Source organism: Rhineura floridana, chromosome 8 (assembly GCF_030035675.1).
Source record: "Rhineura floridana isolate rRhiFlo1 chromosome 8, rRhiFlo1.hap2, whole genome shotgun sequence".
NCBI classification, from domain to species: Eukaryota; Metazoa; Chordata; class Lepidosauria; order Squamata; family Rhineuridae; genus Rhineura; species Rhineura floridana.
Window position 1 is genome coordinate 7,960,500 of NC_084487.1, and position 15,976 is coordinate 7,976,475.

Consider the following 15,976-nt stretch of genomic DNA (forward strand, 5'->3'; position numbering starts at 1 on the left):
TTTATCACCCTATTTGCTTAATCTGTATGCAGAACATATCATATGGAAAGCGGGAAAGAAGTGTGAATATTGGAGGGAGAAATATCAAAAATTTAAGATATGCAGACGATACCATACTACTAGCAGAAACCAGTTATGATTTGAAACGAATGCTGATGAAAGTTAAAGAGGAAAGCACAAAAGCAGGACTACAGCTGAACGTCAAAAAGAGTAAAGTAATGAGAACAGAAGATTTAAGTAACTTTAAGTTGACAATGAGGTCATTGAACTAGTCAATGGCACAGTCATTAACCAAAATGGAGACGATAGTCAAGAAATCAGAAGAAGGCTACGACTGGGGAGGGCAGATATGAGAGAACTAGAAAAGGTCCTCAAATGCAAAGATGTATCACTGAACACTAAAGTCAGGACCATTCAGATGGTGGTATTCCCAATTTTGTATGGATGTGAAAGTTGGACAGTGAAAAGAGTGGATAAGAGAAAAATCATTTGAAATGTGGTGCTGGAGGAGAGCTTTGCGGGTACCATGAACCACAAAAAGACAAATAATTGGGTGTTAGGACAAATTAAACCAGAACTGCCACTAGAAGCTAAAATGATGAAACTGAGCTTATCATAATGAGAAGACCTGATTCACTAGAAAAGACAATAATGCTGGGAAAAACAGAAGGGAGTAGAAAAAGAGGAAGGCCAAACAAGAGATGGATTAATTCCAGAAAGGAAGCCACAGACCTGAACTTACAAGATCTGAACAGGGTGGTTTATAACAGATGCTTTTGGAGGTCACTGATTCATAGGGTCGCCATAAGTCATAATCGCCTTGAAGGTATGTAACAACAAGAAGAGCATTTAAAACTTTAGAAATGCCACGGCCGTGCTTGCAGCGGAACAGGGCTGTTCACATGCAGACTCGCAGCCTGTCAGCAATTGCTAGAATGTGCATGCAACCATGTGGCATGGGTATTGTAGAAGTCACTGTAAAGAAGAAAGGATGTGCTCCATGCCACTGCAGGCACGCACGGGGCATTAGGACACGTTGTGTATCTTCCTTGACCACCTCATACAGTGTACAAGGTAAGAGAAACATCCTCAGCTCTCCACTAGGAAATTCCTTTCATAAGAACATGAGCCTGCTGGATCAGGCCAGTGGCCCATCTAGTCCAGCATCCTGTTCTCACAGTGGCCAACCAGGTGCCTGGAGGAAGCCCGCAAGCAGGACCCGAGTGCAAGAACACTCTCCCCTCCTGAGGCTTCCGGCAACTGGTTTTCAGAAGCATGCTGCCTCTGACTAGGGTGGCAGAGCACAGCCATCACGGCTAGTAGCCACTGACAGCCCTGTCCTCCACGAATTTGTCTAATCTTCTTTAAAGCCATCCAAGCTGGTGGCCATTACTGCATCTTGTGGGAGCAAATTCCATAGTTTAACTATGCACTGAGTAAAGAAGTACTTCCTTTTGTCTGTCCTGAATCTTCCAACATTCAGCTTCTTTGAATGTCCACGAGTTCTTGTATTATGAGAGAGGGAGAAGAACTTTTCTCTATCCACTTTCTCAATGCCATACATAATTTTATACACTTCTATCATGTCTCCTCTGACCCGCCTTTTCTCTAAACTAAAAAGCCCCAAATGCTGCAACATTTCCTCGTAACGGAGTCGCTCCATCCCCTTGATCATTCTGGTTGCCCTCTTCTGAACCTTTTCCAACTCTATAATATCCTTTTTGATATTATACACAGTATTCCAAATGCGGCCGCACCATAGATTTATACAACGGCATTATGATATCGGCTGTTTTATTTTCAATACCTTTCCTAATTATCCCTAGCATGGAATTTGCCTTTTTCACAGCTGCCGCACACTGGGTCGACATTTTCATCGTGCTGTCCACTACAACCCCGAGGTCTCTCTCCTGGTCGGTCACCGCCAGTTCAGACCCCATGAGCGTATATGTGAAATTCAGATATTTTGTTCCAATATGCATAATTTTACACTTGTTTATATTGAATTGCATTTGCCTTTTTTTTTTTTCAAATTATCATGCTCCCAGACCTCTTCAGTTTGCCTCCACCCTAACCCTTGAAATTAGGAACACTGGAGGCTGCCTTATTCTAATTCAGGCCATTGACTCATTTAGGTCAGTACTGTCTACACTGACTGGCAGGGGTTCTCCTGGATCTCTCCCAGCCCCACCTGGAGATTGAAGCTGGGATCTTCTGTACGCAGAACTGATGCGCTACGACTGAGCTACGGCCCTCCCCAAAGAAGAACATAGCCTGCCTTCTACTGAGTTAGACCACTGGTAGTCCTGCGTCTACACTGACTGTCAGTGGTTCTCCAAGGTCACAGATGGGGGACATTCCCACCCCTACCTGGTGGTGCTGGGATTGAAATCAAGACCTTTGTATGCAAAGCAGATGCTCTACCACTGAGCTATGGCCTTTCTCCCAAAAAGGAGCAAAAAGGTTTGGCACAGCAAAAGTCCTATGAGATCTGTGGAGTCTGAGCCTATGCAAGCTTACTTGGATGGGAGTTCTACTGACTCCAGTGGGTCTTCCTCCCAAGGAAGCAAGCATAACAATGCCATCAGCATCTCGCAGCTTCACTGATGTTGACAAGAAGCCCTGTGGTGGTGGCAATTCACGGTGTATGCAGACCTGTCGCTCCTGTGGTTTCCATGACCAAAAGGGGCAATGCGCCACCAATGGCGAGGGACAAGTGCCCTTTACTTAACCAATTACCACCAGCCATTCTGCCATCTCTGAAGCTGAAAGGCTTAAGGAGCTTTAAGTAGACATCCTCCTGCCTCCTATGATCTGCTACCTTTGCAGCAGGAAAAGTTTTGAAGGGCCCTGGAAGGTCAATTTGGTCGCTCCTGCTATCAGATTCCCATTTCCAGCTGAAAAGAGGGAGGGAGGGGGAGGTGAATCGTTGAAAGCTTTGCTCTCATAATAGGCTATTTTATTTTCCCCACTTGGCTTCTTGTCTTCCTGCCTTTAGCCCGAAAACGTGGGGCGATAAGGGCAATAGGCAGCCGCGCGGAAGCAATATGTTGCTGGGAGATAAGCTAATTAAGTGGCAGGCAGGTGTTAGAGCAGAGGAAAGGGCCCACTCTTGCTTCAGAGGAAGAGGAACTGGCTTCTTGGGGATTTGCAGAGGACAAAATTGAAACCGTTCTTGTGGATTTGGGATGAACTGCTCAGGGATGAGAGCCAGAAAACCCAGAGGAGAGCGGTGGAAAAGGGAAACGGAAGTGAGTTAGAAGAGAAGCAGAGAGCTTCGGCTATGGGGCGGTATAAAAATCTAATAAATAAATAAATAAATAAACTGCAGTCCAGAGAGAGAATGACTGATTATGGCTGCCATTCTGAGCACACGTAAACTTCCTTCCGGGTAAATATGCTCAGGATTAATTTCTAGCAAATCCTTCCCTTGGTTTACCCCGCTTCCATTTCCCTTACCTTCCTATGTTGTCTCCAATGTGTTATATAAGAACACAAGAAGAGCCTGCTGGATCAGGCCAGTGGCCCATCTAGTCCAGCATCCTGTTCTCACAGTGGCCAACCAGGTGCCTAGGGGAAGCCTGCAAGCAGGACCTGAGTGCAAGAGTACTCTCCCCTCCTGCAATTTCCAGTAACTGGTATTTGGAAGCATACTGCCTCCATCCTTGGATGTGGAGCATAGCCATCGTGGCTAGTAGCCACTGACAGCCTTCTCCTCCATGAATTTGCCTTATCCTCTTTTAAAGCCATCAGAGTTGGTGGCCATCACTGCCTCCTGTGGGAGCAAATTCCATCATTTAACTATGCACTGTGTGAAGAAGTCCTTCTATTTATTTATTTATTACATTTATACCCCGCCTTTCTTTTTCATGAGAGAAACCCAAGGCGGCTTACATATGGTTCCCAGGTGGTCTCCCATCCAGGCACTGACCAGACCTGACCCTGCTTAGCTTCAGCAGGGAGCTGGCCTCATGCGCCTTCAGACCATAGCCTGAGAGAGGGAGAAAGGCTTTTCTCTATCCACTTTCTCCATGCCATTCAGAATTCTATACACTTCTGTCATGTCACCTCTGACTTGCCTTTTCTCTAAACGGAAAAGCCCCAAACGCTGCAACCTTTCTTCATAAAGGAGTCGCTCCAACATTTTGGTTGTCCTTTTTTGTACCATTTCTAGCTCTACAATATCCTTCTTGAGGTGAGGCGACCAGAAAACACAGTATTCCAAATGTGGCTGCACCATAGATTTATGGTGATTATGATATTGGCAGTTTAGATAGTGGCTGTTTTATTTTCAATACCTTTCCTGATGATCCCTAGCATGGAATTCGCCTTTTTCACAGCCGCCGCACACTGAGTCGACCCCAAGGTCTTGTTCCTGGTCAGCCACTGGTTCCTGGTTCAGACCCCATGAGCATATATGTGAAATTAAGATGTTTTGCTCCAATATGCATAACTTTACACTTGTTTACATTGAATTGCATTTGCCATTTTACCCCTCATTTGCTTAGTTTAGAGAGGTCCTTTTGGAGCTCTTCTCGATCCCTTTTTGTTTTAAAGACCCTGAACAATTTAACATCATCAGCAAACTTGGCCACCTCACTACTCACCCCTCACTCTAGATCATTTATGAACAAGTTAAAAGGCACAGGTCTCAATTCTGATTCTTGGAGACTCCACTTTCCACATCCCTCCATTGGGAGAACTGTCCATTTATTCCTGCTTTCTGCTTCCTAGCCGGTTCCTTATCCACAAGAGGGCCTCTCCTCTTATTATGTGACTACTAAGCTTTCTTGGGAGTCTTTGGTGAGGTACCTTGAAAGCGTTTTTAAAGTCCAAATGCACTATGTGAACCAGATCACCTCTACCTATATACTTGTTGACATTCTCAACAATATTGTAAGCCCCTTGGGGCAGAGACCTTTCCTCTTTAGCTTTGTAAAGTATTGCACATTTTGTTTTACCAATAATGAATAGTTTGGCCCAGTCCCTAAACTCTCTCTCCCTCCCCCCCCTCTCTCTCTCTCTCCCTCCCTCCCTCCCCCCCCTCTCTCTCTCTCTCTGTGTGTGTGTGTGTGTGTGTGAGAGAGAGAGAGAGAGAGAGAGAGAGAGAGGAAACCTTATTTGTTACATTTGTATTTCATCTTTCCTTCAGTGCTGCTCCCTTTGTGCCCCCTCATCCTCCCAACATTCCTGTGAGTTAGGGTGGATTGAGAGAAGATCATCTACGTAGATTTCTTTTTTTATTATTATTAATGAACTTTATTTATTTATTTAATACATTTATATACCGCCCCATAGCCAAAGCTTTCTGGGCAGTTTACAGCAATTAAAAACAATTTACAGCAATTAAAAACAATAAAAAACAAATATACAAATTTAAAAACACATTTTTAAAAAGCAATTTAAAACACAATTTAAAAAAAATAAAAAACAATTTAAAAACACATGCTAAAATGTTTTTAATGTTTTAAAACATATTTTAAGAAAAAAGGGTGGGTGGGACCATCACTCACATTAAGAATACAATATTCATCAACACATCTGTCTTAATTTAAACATATGCATCCATATAAGCCCATCCAAATGGGTTGACAGAAGATTTGAACCTGACTTCCCCTGATCTAAGTTGAGTACTCTACCACTGCACCAGACTGATGCTGCTGCTGATATTTATGGGTTGCTTTTCTCACCAGATGACCCAAAATGACTTACATAACCAATTAAAACAATAGAACCCATAAAACCTAAAAACACCTCTGACAATTAAAGCAAACTCAATCAATACAAATAAAGGGCAGGTATACCAGTCCCACTCCACTAAAGGAGGTCGTCAAGAGCCAAAGGGCTGGGTGTAGAAGAAGGTCTTTGCCTGGCTCCTATAGATAAAGATGGTGCCAGACACACCTCCCTGGGGAGAGAATTCCAGAGCCAAGGGGGACACCACTGAAAAGGCCCTTTCTCGTGTTGCCACCCTCTGAACCTCGCGTGCAGGCGTCACACAAGAACAGCCTCTGATGATGCTTGCAGGGTCTGGGTTGGTTCATTTGGGGAGAGGCAGTCTGTGAGGTACTGGGGTCTTGAGTTGCAGAAGGCTTTACGGGTTAAAACCAGCACTCTGAAGTGAGCCCAGAAACTAACTGGTAGCCAGGGCAACCATGGCAGAATTGGTGTTTTATGTTCACACTGACTTACCCTGGACAATAACATGGCTGCCAAATTCTACCAGCTGCATTTTCAGTAAAATTCAGAAGTCATGGAAACAGTTAAAAATACCCATTGTAAAAGTCTGTAGGCTTATCATCTTCCTCTGGGAGTGGTTGTAGGTCTTGGAAAACCAGGTCCCTGTGGAACGAACAGGTAGGAGAGGGAGACATAGAGAAGACTGAGCCTGCAAGGGGTAAAAGGCCTCAGCGGGCATAGCAGTTCCCGCGACTTACTTATCTTTGTGGGACTGAGAACAGAAGTAGGGATGTGCTAGAATTCTGCTCAGTTTGGATTTGGTACCAAATTTTCCATTAATTTGCTTATTCTGAGGATCAGATTTCCATGGCTATTTTTGAAAATGGGCTTCTTTTTTTAAAAAAAGCCTTTAAAACATTGATTGTAAGAATGATAATTTATTGGTATTTCCTTTAAAAATATAAATATTTTCTTCAAAATGTCAATTTTTTAAAGGAAATATCAATATTTTCAAAACATTGGTATTTCCTTGAAAAATATTGATGTTCATATTGATAATTTTTTTCTGAACGGAAAAAAGCACAGATCAGTAAAAGCAGCTGCTAATGGATACAGAACAAACTTGAATTGATGCCAGCCTGTTCGGTCGATGGAATGCTTTCAAACCAGCACCAACCAACAGATCCTGTCCTTAAGTAGCATTTTCGGATCCCCTAGAACAGGGGTGGTGAACCTTTGGCACTCCGATGTTGCTGAACTACAATTCCCATCATCCCCAGCAAGCATGTCCCATGGGCAGAGATGATGGGAGTTGTGGTTCAGCAACATCTGGAGTGCCAAAGGTTCGCCACCCCTGCCGTAGAATGTGGTCCTCCCCTCTTGGCCCCCTAAAGCAGAGTTCACAGCTACTTCCCTTTAGTACCAAGGCCTTGTTCTTTACCATGCACTGAGACACCCACCCCATAGTGCCCCCCATCCCCATTTGGTACATTATTTATTTATTTATTAGGTTTAGAGTTCACCTTTCCTCCTAGGAGTTCAAGGTGGTATACACTGACAACACTGGAGGCCTTCAAGAGGCAGCTGTCGGGGATGCTTTAATTTGGATTCAATTATAATTGAACAGGTGGTGGGACTCAATGGCCTTATAGGACCCTTCCAAGTCTACTATTCTCTGATTCTATGACATGGTTCTCCCCCACCCCATTTTATCCTCACAACAACCCTGTGAGGTAGATGAGGCTGAGAGACAGTGACAGGCCCAAGATCACCCAGTGAACTTCATGGCGGAGTGGGGATTTGAACCCTGGTCTCCCAGGTCATATTCCAACACTATATCCATTGCACCACACTGGCTCACATGGATTGGGAAGGAGGTAAGTTCCAGGGTCCACATCTTTATTTGAACCGTCCAGTGCTCACAGAATGGTGTGTAAGCTTTTGAGTTTATGTGAGCGTTTTGAGTTTTCAAGATCTGTTCCTCAAGTTGGGTGTTAAAAAAAACCTTTCTAGGTGGAACAGGAGGGGTGGGGGGAGGGAGATACTTGTGCAACAGCACGATGGTGAGCCCCTGTCTGGAGTTTGTTTCGCTATTGAACGTAGCAATGAAGCAGGAATGGGGCACCTGTGGCCCTCCAGATGTTGCTGGACTACATCTCCCATCATCTCTGACCATTGGACTTGCTGGCTAAGGCCGTTGGGAGTTGAAAGTCCAACCACACCTGGAGTCCAGCAACATCTGAAGGGTCTCCGGCTGCCCATTCCTGCCTGCGATAAAGGAACACTCTTGCAGATCAACTGGGCTAGAGTAGTAGATCTTAGGTTACACAGAGGCATTTGGGGACAGAGAGGGAAAGGGAGGATTCTCCATTTGGAAATTAAAAAGCAGGAATGACCTTAGCAGTGACTGAAACTCTGAAGTCTCTTGTGAAGCAGAGAACAGGAGAAAATTAAAACACAGCGGGATATTGAATGGTTAAAAAACTGCTAAGAAGGTGCAACTACTAACTTCAGCTTTTATCAGCTCTTTACTTGTCCTCCAGAAAGGGTGAGGCGATGCAAACACATCCTTAACGGATAAAGTTGAAAGAGGGCAGGGAATACGGGGAAGCGAGAAGTGTGTCAGGATAGCTATCATGCCAAATAAGCAGACCTGACACGAAGTGGCATCTTTTGCGTAATAGATTCAAAGCACCGGCTTTATGTTGGCACAGACTGACGGTCCAGCTCTCAGAACCTGCACATGTGTTACAGAGAGCTGTGATCTGACAACATCCAGGAAGTGGGTGAAGCATACAGGGGGAGCATGCTCTGAAAAGATGGCGGCGGCAATGGAGCTCTCTCTCTCTCTCTCTCATCACTCCGTTCTTGTGCCACCTTTTCTTTCCTTGCAGGGGTTTGCGCTCAGCTTGCATGCCAATTGAGAGCCGTGAAGTGGGTGGAGCACGATGCTCTGAACAGACGGTGCAGTCTCCTACTGCTTCTTTCTCATCACTCTATTGATTGTGCCCCCCCTTTTTTGTCTTGCCTCGCTGCAGGAATGTGCAGGTGAGCCTCTCTTCTCTCTCTTCTGTGCCATCAAGCAACAGATGGAGAAAGGTCCAATCGATGCCATCACTGGGGAGGCCCGCTACTCCCTTAGCGAGGACAAGCTCATCCGGCAGCAGATAGACTACAAGACGCTGGTGAGTGATGGGGCCACCGATGTACCTGAAAGAGGAAAGTTTTGAGGGGGGGGAAGAACAGCACCAAAAGGATGACCCCCCCCCAAAAAAAGGAAAGGAAAGAGGTAGGAAACATCCTGAGCTCCCGACTGCTTCAGGTTTTAAGGAGACAACAGTGTTGCAATGTGAAGTACTTTTGTTCAGGGTTCAGTCAGCTAGCCAGCCATGCCCTTTTCCAAGGTGCTCCATTTCATTTACACACGCACACCAGACACTGAGCATGTGCCTGGGCTCCTTCGTTTGTTTTCTACTCTTAAGGTTCCCCTCCCTGTAATGATTTTTGTACTTCTGCCTCCTTTATTTATTTATTATCCCATTTTTCCTACAAGGAGCTCATCAGGAGTACGTTATTCTCCTCCCTGTCCATTTTATCCTCAAAACAACCCTATGAGGTAGGTTTGGCTGAGAGTCTTGGGGTTCCTCCAAGCATGCTGATACTTCCTTCTTGCCTTTGGGTGGCCCCATTTTAGTTACACTCCTGTTAGCTGTGGAGGCTGTTGGCTCCGATGTCAGTGGGGCAATGAATCCGCTCCAGGTTTTAGTCTGAACTTTCAAGGAGCTGTCCAAAGGTCTTTACACCATGGGGGAGAATTGTTGCCAGCAGATCCTGCTTGTAGGCTTTTTGGATCTATCTGGCTGACCACTGTTGGAAAGAGTGTACTGGGTCCAGTGAGTCTCTTCCTATATCTTCACACTCGTGTTGGATGGATTGTACCTGCAGTTTGTGCTCATGAACAAGTTGTACATCACCCCCACCTTTTTTTTGTTTTCACAACCCTGTGAGGTAGGTTAGGCTAAGGAATGGTGATTGACTGAAGGTTACCCAATGAGCTTTGTAGCCGGATGGGGATTTGAACCCGGGTCTCCCCAGTCCCAGCCCAACACGCTAACCATTGCACCACTGCACTGGCTTGCATAAACAGCCTATGAAATCCCTTTCGCCAAAAGCAATCCCCACTCTGTTCCTCTCAGGCTGGTGAATACAAAGGAGCCAGCGCTCCCGGGTCAGTCTTGCTTGGTGCTTTTTGATCTTAATCAGCTTTCCCTCTTACATCTCAAGGACAGGCAAATCTATCCTGATAGGAATCTTAGCAGATTTACAGAGATCCATTTGTCTCAGGAGATCAAAGAAGAAAAAGGATGTGAACGACATGTTTCTATCCCTCTGTCACCCCCTCTTCCCTCCTCCCCTGGCTAGTCTCTCTGCCCCCTTCCCGCTTCTCTGGCCATATACCGAATGTTGCAGGTCTCTGATCTTTGAACAACAGCAGTAATATGAGGATTTGTTTCTTATTTTCCAGAAAGATACAAGGCACAGGTGCTATAGACAGGGACTGACCAGTGCCCTCTGATGTTTTTCTAGGACTGGGTTGATATTAAGAACATAACAAGAGTCTGGCTGCTGATTCAGACCAGTGGCCCATCTCGTCTAGCATCCTGTCCTCACAGTGGCCAACCAGATGCCCCAAGGGGAAGCCTGCAAGCAGGACCTGGGTGCGATAGCACTCTCCCCACTTGTGATCCCCAGCTACTAGTATTCCGAGGCATGCTACCTCTGGATACTAGTAGTTGGTGGCAGAGCATAGCCATCCTGGCTGGCAGCCATTCATAGCCTTCCTATGAATTTGTCTAAGCCTCTTTTAATGATGATGATTATTTATTAGATTTATTAGTCGCTTGATACCCGAAGGTCCCCAAGCAACTTACACAATGTTAAAACAAACGCAAATAAAACACACTATTGCAACAAGCAACAAAAAAAAAATAGCAACAGCACCCCCACGCAGCCCCAGGAAGGTCTGGCAGCATATTAAAGCAACATTCTTTAAACATCGATGTTTTTACCAAACGCTTTCCCAGCAATTTCTTTTTTCTTTTTCTGGAGGCGCTGGAAGTGGAGATGGCATTTTTGCATCTTTTTCAGGAGAATGAGAAATCAGACAGTTTGGGGTGCCGGAGAGGGGGGTGCTACCCATTAAAAGGTAGCAGAGGACTCTCCCTTAGTGCCTCTACTGAAAACAGACTTTGCCCCACTGCAAGCAGTGGTGGGAGCTGCTGCAGTGAGCAACCCCGAGGACAGCCCAATGGGAATGAGGCTGCATCAAGTCATACTTATATGTTTATTTATTGTGATCGTCACCTAACATTGGGCTGTCTCAAGGCAATGTGAATGAATCAAGTTTGAAAACGTCCCAAATTCCATCAAATGAAAGGTGAAGTCTTCACCTTTTGCTGAGAAGGTTTCAGTGTCGGCACCAGGTGGGCCTCACTTGGGACAGCATTCCACAGCCATCTTGCTTTCCCCCAAGAATGCCCCTGAGAAAGACTCTATTGCACTTTGCACCTTCTGCGCGCAAAGCAGGTGCTCTTGTCTCTGAACCACGGCCCTTCCCAAACGGGAACTGCTTAATACTGGCTCAAATCATTGGTACATGTAGCTCAGCACTGTCCACACTGACTGGTAATGAGTCTTCGGAATTTCAAGGGTGGGGTCTTTCCCAGCCCTACCAGGAGACACACGAGATTTAACCTAGGAACTTCTGCATGCAAAGCATACAGGGCCAACGCCAGACATGACAGGGCCCTTGTACATCAGCCTATCCCGAGCCCACTGCACCATAGCCCAACAGCCCCAATAAGTCCACCTGCAATAGACCAATAAACCCACCCGCGTGCCCCACCAACCTCTCATGTGTGAGTGATGTGCACATGTAGCACACATGCATGCCATCATCCAAGATGGGGGCAGGGACGTCAACCTCTTAGGAAAGCTCCCACCGCCATATTGGGTGATGGGAGGCATGCACACACAGAGTAAATGGCATTCACACAGGCAGGAGAGGTAGATGGGGGATGCAGGTGAGCTTATTAGAAGTCCACACTGTCTGTATGGGGGGGATGCCTGGAAGCTCCCTTTCCGCAGCAGGGTCGGATTGCAGAACCCAGTGCTGCCGTGGATCACAGAATGGGAGTGCCACCCTCCCACCTTAAGGAGGAGCCCTTCAGGGGCCCTCACCCAGGGCCCAACCTGGCCACCCTCTGGCGCCACCCCTGAAAGCAGCTGCTCTATCACTGAGCTGCAGCCCATAAGCTTAATAAGGATGAATATTCTTGTGGGAGTGTCCTCCATACTTTGGATGCCACTACAGAAAAGGCCACATTTTTTGTTCCCACCAACTGAATATGTGTTTGCAGTAAAGTTTATACAAGAGGGTTTGGTTTTTAATATATCCTAGTCCCAGGCTGGTTTTAGACTGTTCTGCAAGTGCCAGTCAGGCAATTCTCTTCAATTGCACTGTGCTTATTCCGGCTGTGATGCAGCTTCTTTTCTCTCCTGGGAATGAAAGACAATTCTATTTCCCCACACATACCCATATCTCATTTTCACATTTGTTGATGCAAGTAATGCAGAAAGAACAAAGGTCATGCAATGTGATTCGAAGCTGTCACGAGCATTTTATAGTAAGCCCTTAAGGGGCAGGAGTGGCGGAGGGGGAAAGCTGTCCCATGTGCCTTGAGCTTGTCGCTGGCTCAGAGCGTGCTGGGTGGCCAACCCCCTCCCCTCCACTCCTCTGCATCTCTGGTACTAACAGTCTCATCAGTTAATATCTGTTGACATCACGTATCTACAAACATGCTCCCTCGCCGCCCTTGGAAGAAACGCTCGCATCTCTCCGGTTAAAGCCCAGTGGGGACTTTCTAATGGTGGCAACAAAGTCACTAATGAGGCATAAAAGGAATGTCCCACATGTCCCTTATTCGGGGATTGATTTCTGCCGAGCCCAGGCACTAGTTCATGCCTCTGAACAGATGCATGCTGTCCTCCCCTCCCTAAGACTTGAAAGGGGGGAGGGGAAGGCAGACACCCTCGGCTGCGTGTTGCTTCCTATGAGACCCTAGTGCGAGTAGGCCAAAGGACCATCTAGTCCAACATTCTGGTTTCACAGTGGCCAGCTAGAACCCTCTGGGAAGTCCACAAGCAGGACCTGAGCGCAGCAGCCTCTCATCTTGGCGTATGATGGATGACATTATGAATATAGACTATATACTGGTGAATTTTGCCAAAGATCTCAACCCATCACTGGGTGCATGTTATGCTGGCAAACTCCAGAGTAAGGTCCCCTCTGCACTATACCTTTGAAGCAGTATCATACCACTTTAAACAGTCATGGCTTCTCCCAAAGAATCCTGGGAGCTGTAGTTTATGCTGAGAGTTGTTAGGAGACCCTCATTGCCTTCACGGAGCTACAATTCCCAGAGAGGTTTAACAATCAGTCCCTCTTCCCAGGGAACTCTGGGGACTGTAGTTCTGTGAGTTAGAATAGGAGTCTCCTAGCAACTCTTAGCACCCTTCACAAGCTACAGCTCCCAGGATTCATTGGGGGAAGCCATGACTGTTTAAAGTGGCATGATACTACTGCTTCAAAGGTATAGTGCAGAGGGGGGCCAAATGTCATGGAAAAGCAGGATCAGAATCTGCATCAGAAGTGTAAGGCAATTTCAGTAAATGTGCTGACATTCTTCCCACACCTTACCTATAATTTCTTTTATTCCAACCTGCTTTTTTTTTTAATTTAGTGGCACTGTATCTTAATAACGGGTTTATCCAGTGCTGTTATTTTCATGTTATTTAATGCTATTCATGGTTCATTTTATTGTTTTAACACCTTTTAATTTTAATACATTGTTTTATTGATTGGTTTGTAAGAAGCTTCAGGAGCGTGAATACCCTAAAAGGCTTTTAAAAATAAATAAATTAAATATATCCATAAAATTAAAAAAAAATGGACTGCCTTCAAGTCGATTCCAACCTATGGAGACCCTATGAATAAGGTTTTCATGGTAAGCAATATTCAGAGGGGGTTTCCCATTGCCTTCCTCTGAGGCTGAGAGGCAGTGACTGGCCCAAGGTCACCCAGTGAGCTTCATGGCTGTGTGGGGATTTGAACCCTGGGCTCCCAGGTCGTAGTCCAACACCTTAACCACTACACCACACTGGCTCTCTAAGCACCCTTAAAAAGAGAGAGAGAGAGAGAAGAAATTCTTTGGATACAGAATTCTCTGCCCTGTGTTCTAGAACTGAAGTGTGAGGGCTGGAGCATAATGTTCAAAATCCCACAGACAAATGGGTGGAAGAGCCACAGTTCAGTGGCACAGCATCTGCTTTGCATGCAGAAGCTCGCAGGTTCAATCCCCAGCATCTCCAGGCAGTGCTGGGAATGTCCCTTGTAGGAAACCCTGAGAAGCCGCAGCCAGTCATACTGAGCAATGTAGACCAACGGTCCGGCTCAGTTTATGGCAGTTTCCTATGCTCCTTAATGTAGAACATAACAAACGTAACAAAACGGTCTGGAAGTTACAGCTGGTACAAAATGCAGCGGCGCGTCTGATTACAGGCGGCCGCCGTAGAGATCACATCACTCCTGTGTTGAAGGAGTTGCATTGGTTACCGGTTGTGTACCGAGCCCAATTCAAGGTGTTGGTCTTAACCTTTAAAACCCTATACGGTTGTGGCCCAGCTTATTTGAAGGAGCGCCTCCAGCATCGACAGGGATGCCGCTCAACAAGATCAGCCTCAGAAGACCTCCTCTGGATCCCACCTGTCAAAACAGCTAGACTGGTGAGGACTCGAGAGAGGGCCTTCTCAATTGTGGCCCCCACCCTATGGAACTCTCTCCCAAATGATCTACGCCATGCCCCGTCTATAATGAGCTTCCGCAGGACCCTGAAGACCTGGTTTTTTAGGCAGGCTTTTGGAATGGGCTAGTTTTACTGTGTTTTTAAATTTTTAACTGTTTTATATACTGTTTTAATCGTGTACGTCGCCCAGAGTGGCTGGCTATCCAGCCAGATGGGCGACTAACAAATCTCATAATAAATAAATAAATAAAAATAAATAAACTCTGTTAACCCTAATGGGGTACCCACTGAAGATGAGGGCACGTTGGGGTTGCAGAAGGTTTGATGTCAAGTATGGATATTGTTGTTCCACTGGTGATATCCAGTTTCCTTTCCATTGGCAGTAAATAGTTGGTAGCTGGATGCACAAACACCTGTATATTTTTCCCAGTTCATTGCTACATGTCACATCTGTTTGGGCAACTGCTCTTTCAGAGGGAAGAAAATAACCCCACATGCTTAGAAAGTGTTTGGAAAATCAAGGATATCCAGGAGCCCATATGAACATATCGGTCCTGTCCCGGTAAAGCAGAACCCACAGATGGATTAGGATGGTGCAGTTCTGGAAACCAGTATATAATGAAAGGAAAGAAACACAATTAAGTTTATGATTCCTGAAAGCAAGGGTATTTGGTGAAAGGTCTTTCAGGACCCTGGATAGATCCCAAGTAGCAGATGGGTCACTCCAGCAAGGAGATCTCAACAGAGCTTCCTCAGCTTGGCTCCACCTCGCAGGCTCCTTCTCCCTGCTGAGGAGTCTAGAGCCTTAACGGAGCAGCCCTCTGGCCTGGCTGGCTTTCATGTGTCCATAAGCGGAGCATGTGCCCTGCATTGGCTCACTCACTCAGTGGAGCACAATTCTTTTAGTAGCAAAATAAGCTGAATGGAATCGAGCATGCAGTCTCTGGAGGTCCAGGCTTGCTTGCTTGCTTATTTATTTATTTATTTAATATCCCACCCTTCCTCCCAGCAGGCTTGGAGGTTTCTGGTTTAATAGTGTTTGTCAGGCACCACTACTGGCTCCCAGGCACTGCACTTGAGCAATTTCTGAGTTTCTGAGACTTTGGGGGCAATTTGTCTGTGTTGGACCTTGGGTGAGAGCCGGGGTGGAGTTCTGGGTGAGAGCCAGAAGGTTGAGAGATGTTGAGTGGAGAAGTGCAAGGCAATTGTTTTAATATTTATTTGTTAATTTGTGTTATGTATGCATTTGTATTGTGGCTTTATTGTATATTTTTATAATATTTGCTGTTGTTTTATCTTCTGTACACCACTTAAGAGATTTTTATATATATTCAATGGTATAGAAATGGCTTAAATTATTATTATTATTATCATTATTATGAGGTCAAGGCCATGTATAGACCTAACATCTCCTACTTGAGATCTTTTTAAGT

At 45.7% G+C, this 15,976-nt stretch overlaps 1 protein-coding gene across 8 annotated transcripts in view; it reads left to right on the forward strand.

The window, feature by feature from the left end:
• Positions 1–15,976, forward strand: part of PLXNA4 (plexin A4) — a 748,486-nt gene that overhangs the window by 663,602 nt on the left and 68,908 nt on the right. For all 8 annotated transcript variants that reach the window (XM_061638090.1, XM_061638091.1, XM_061638093.1 and 5 more), the window contains one exon: positions 8,718–8,864. In XM_061638090.1, coding sequence (XP_061494074.1) covers positions 8,718–8,864 — 147 coding nt within the window. The remainder of the gene's footprint in view (positions 1–8,717; positions 8,865–15,976) is intronic.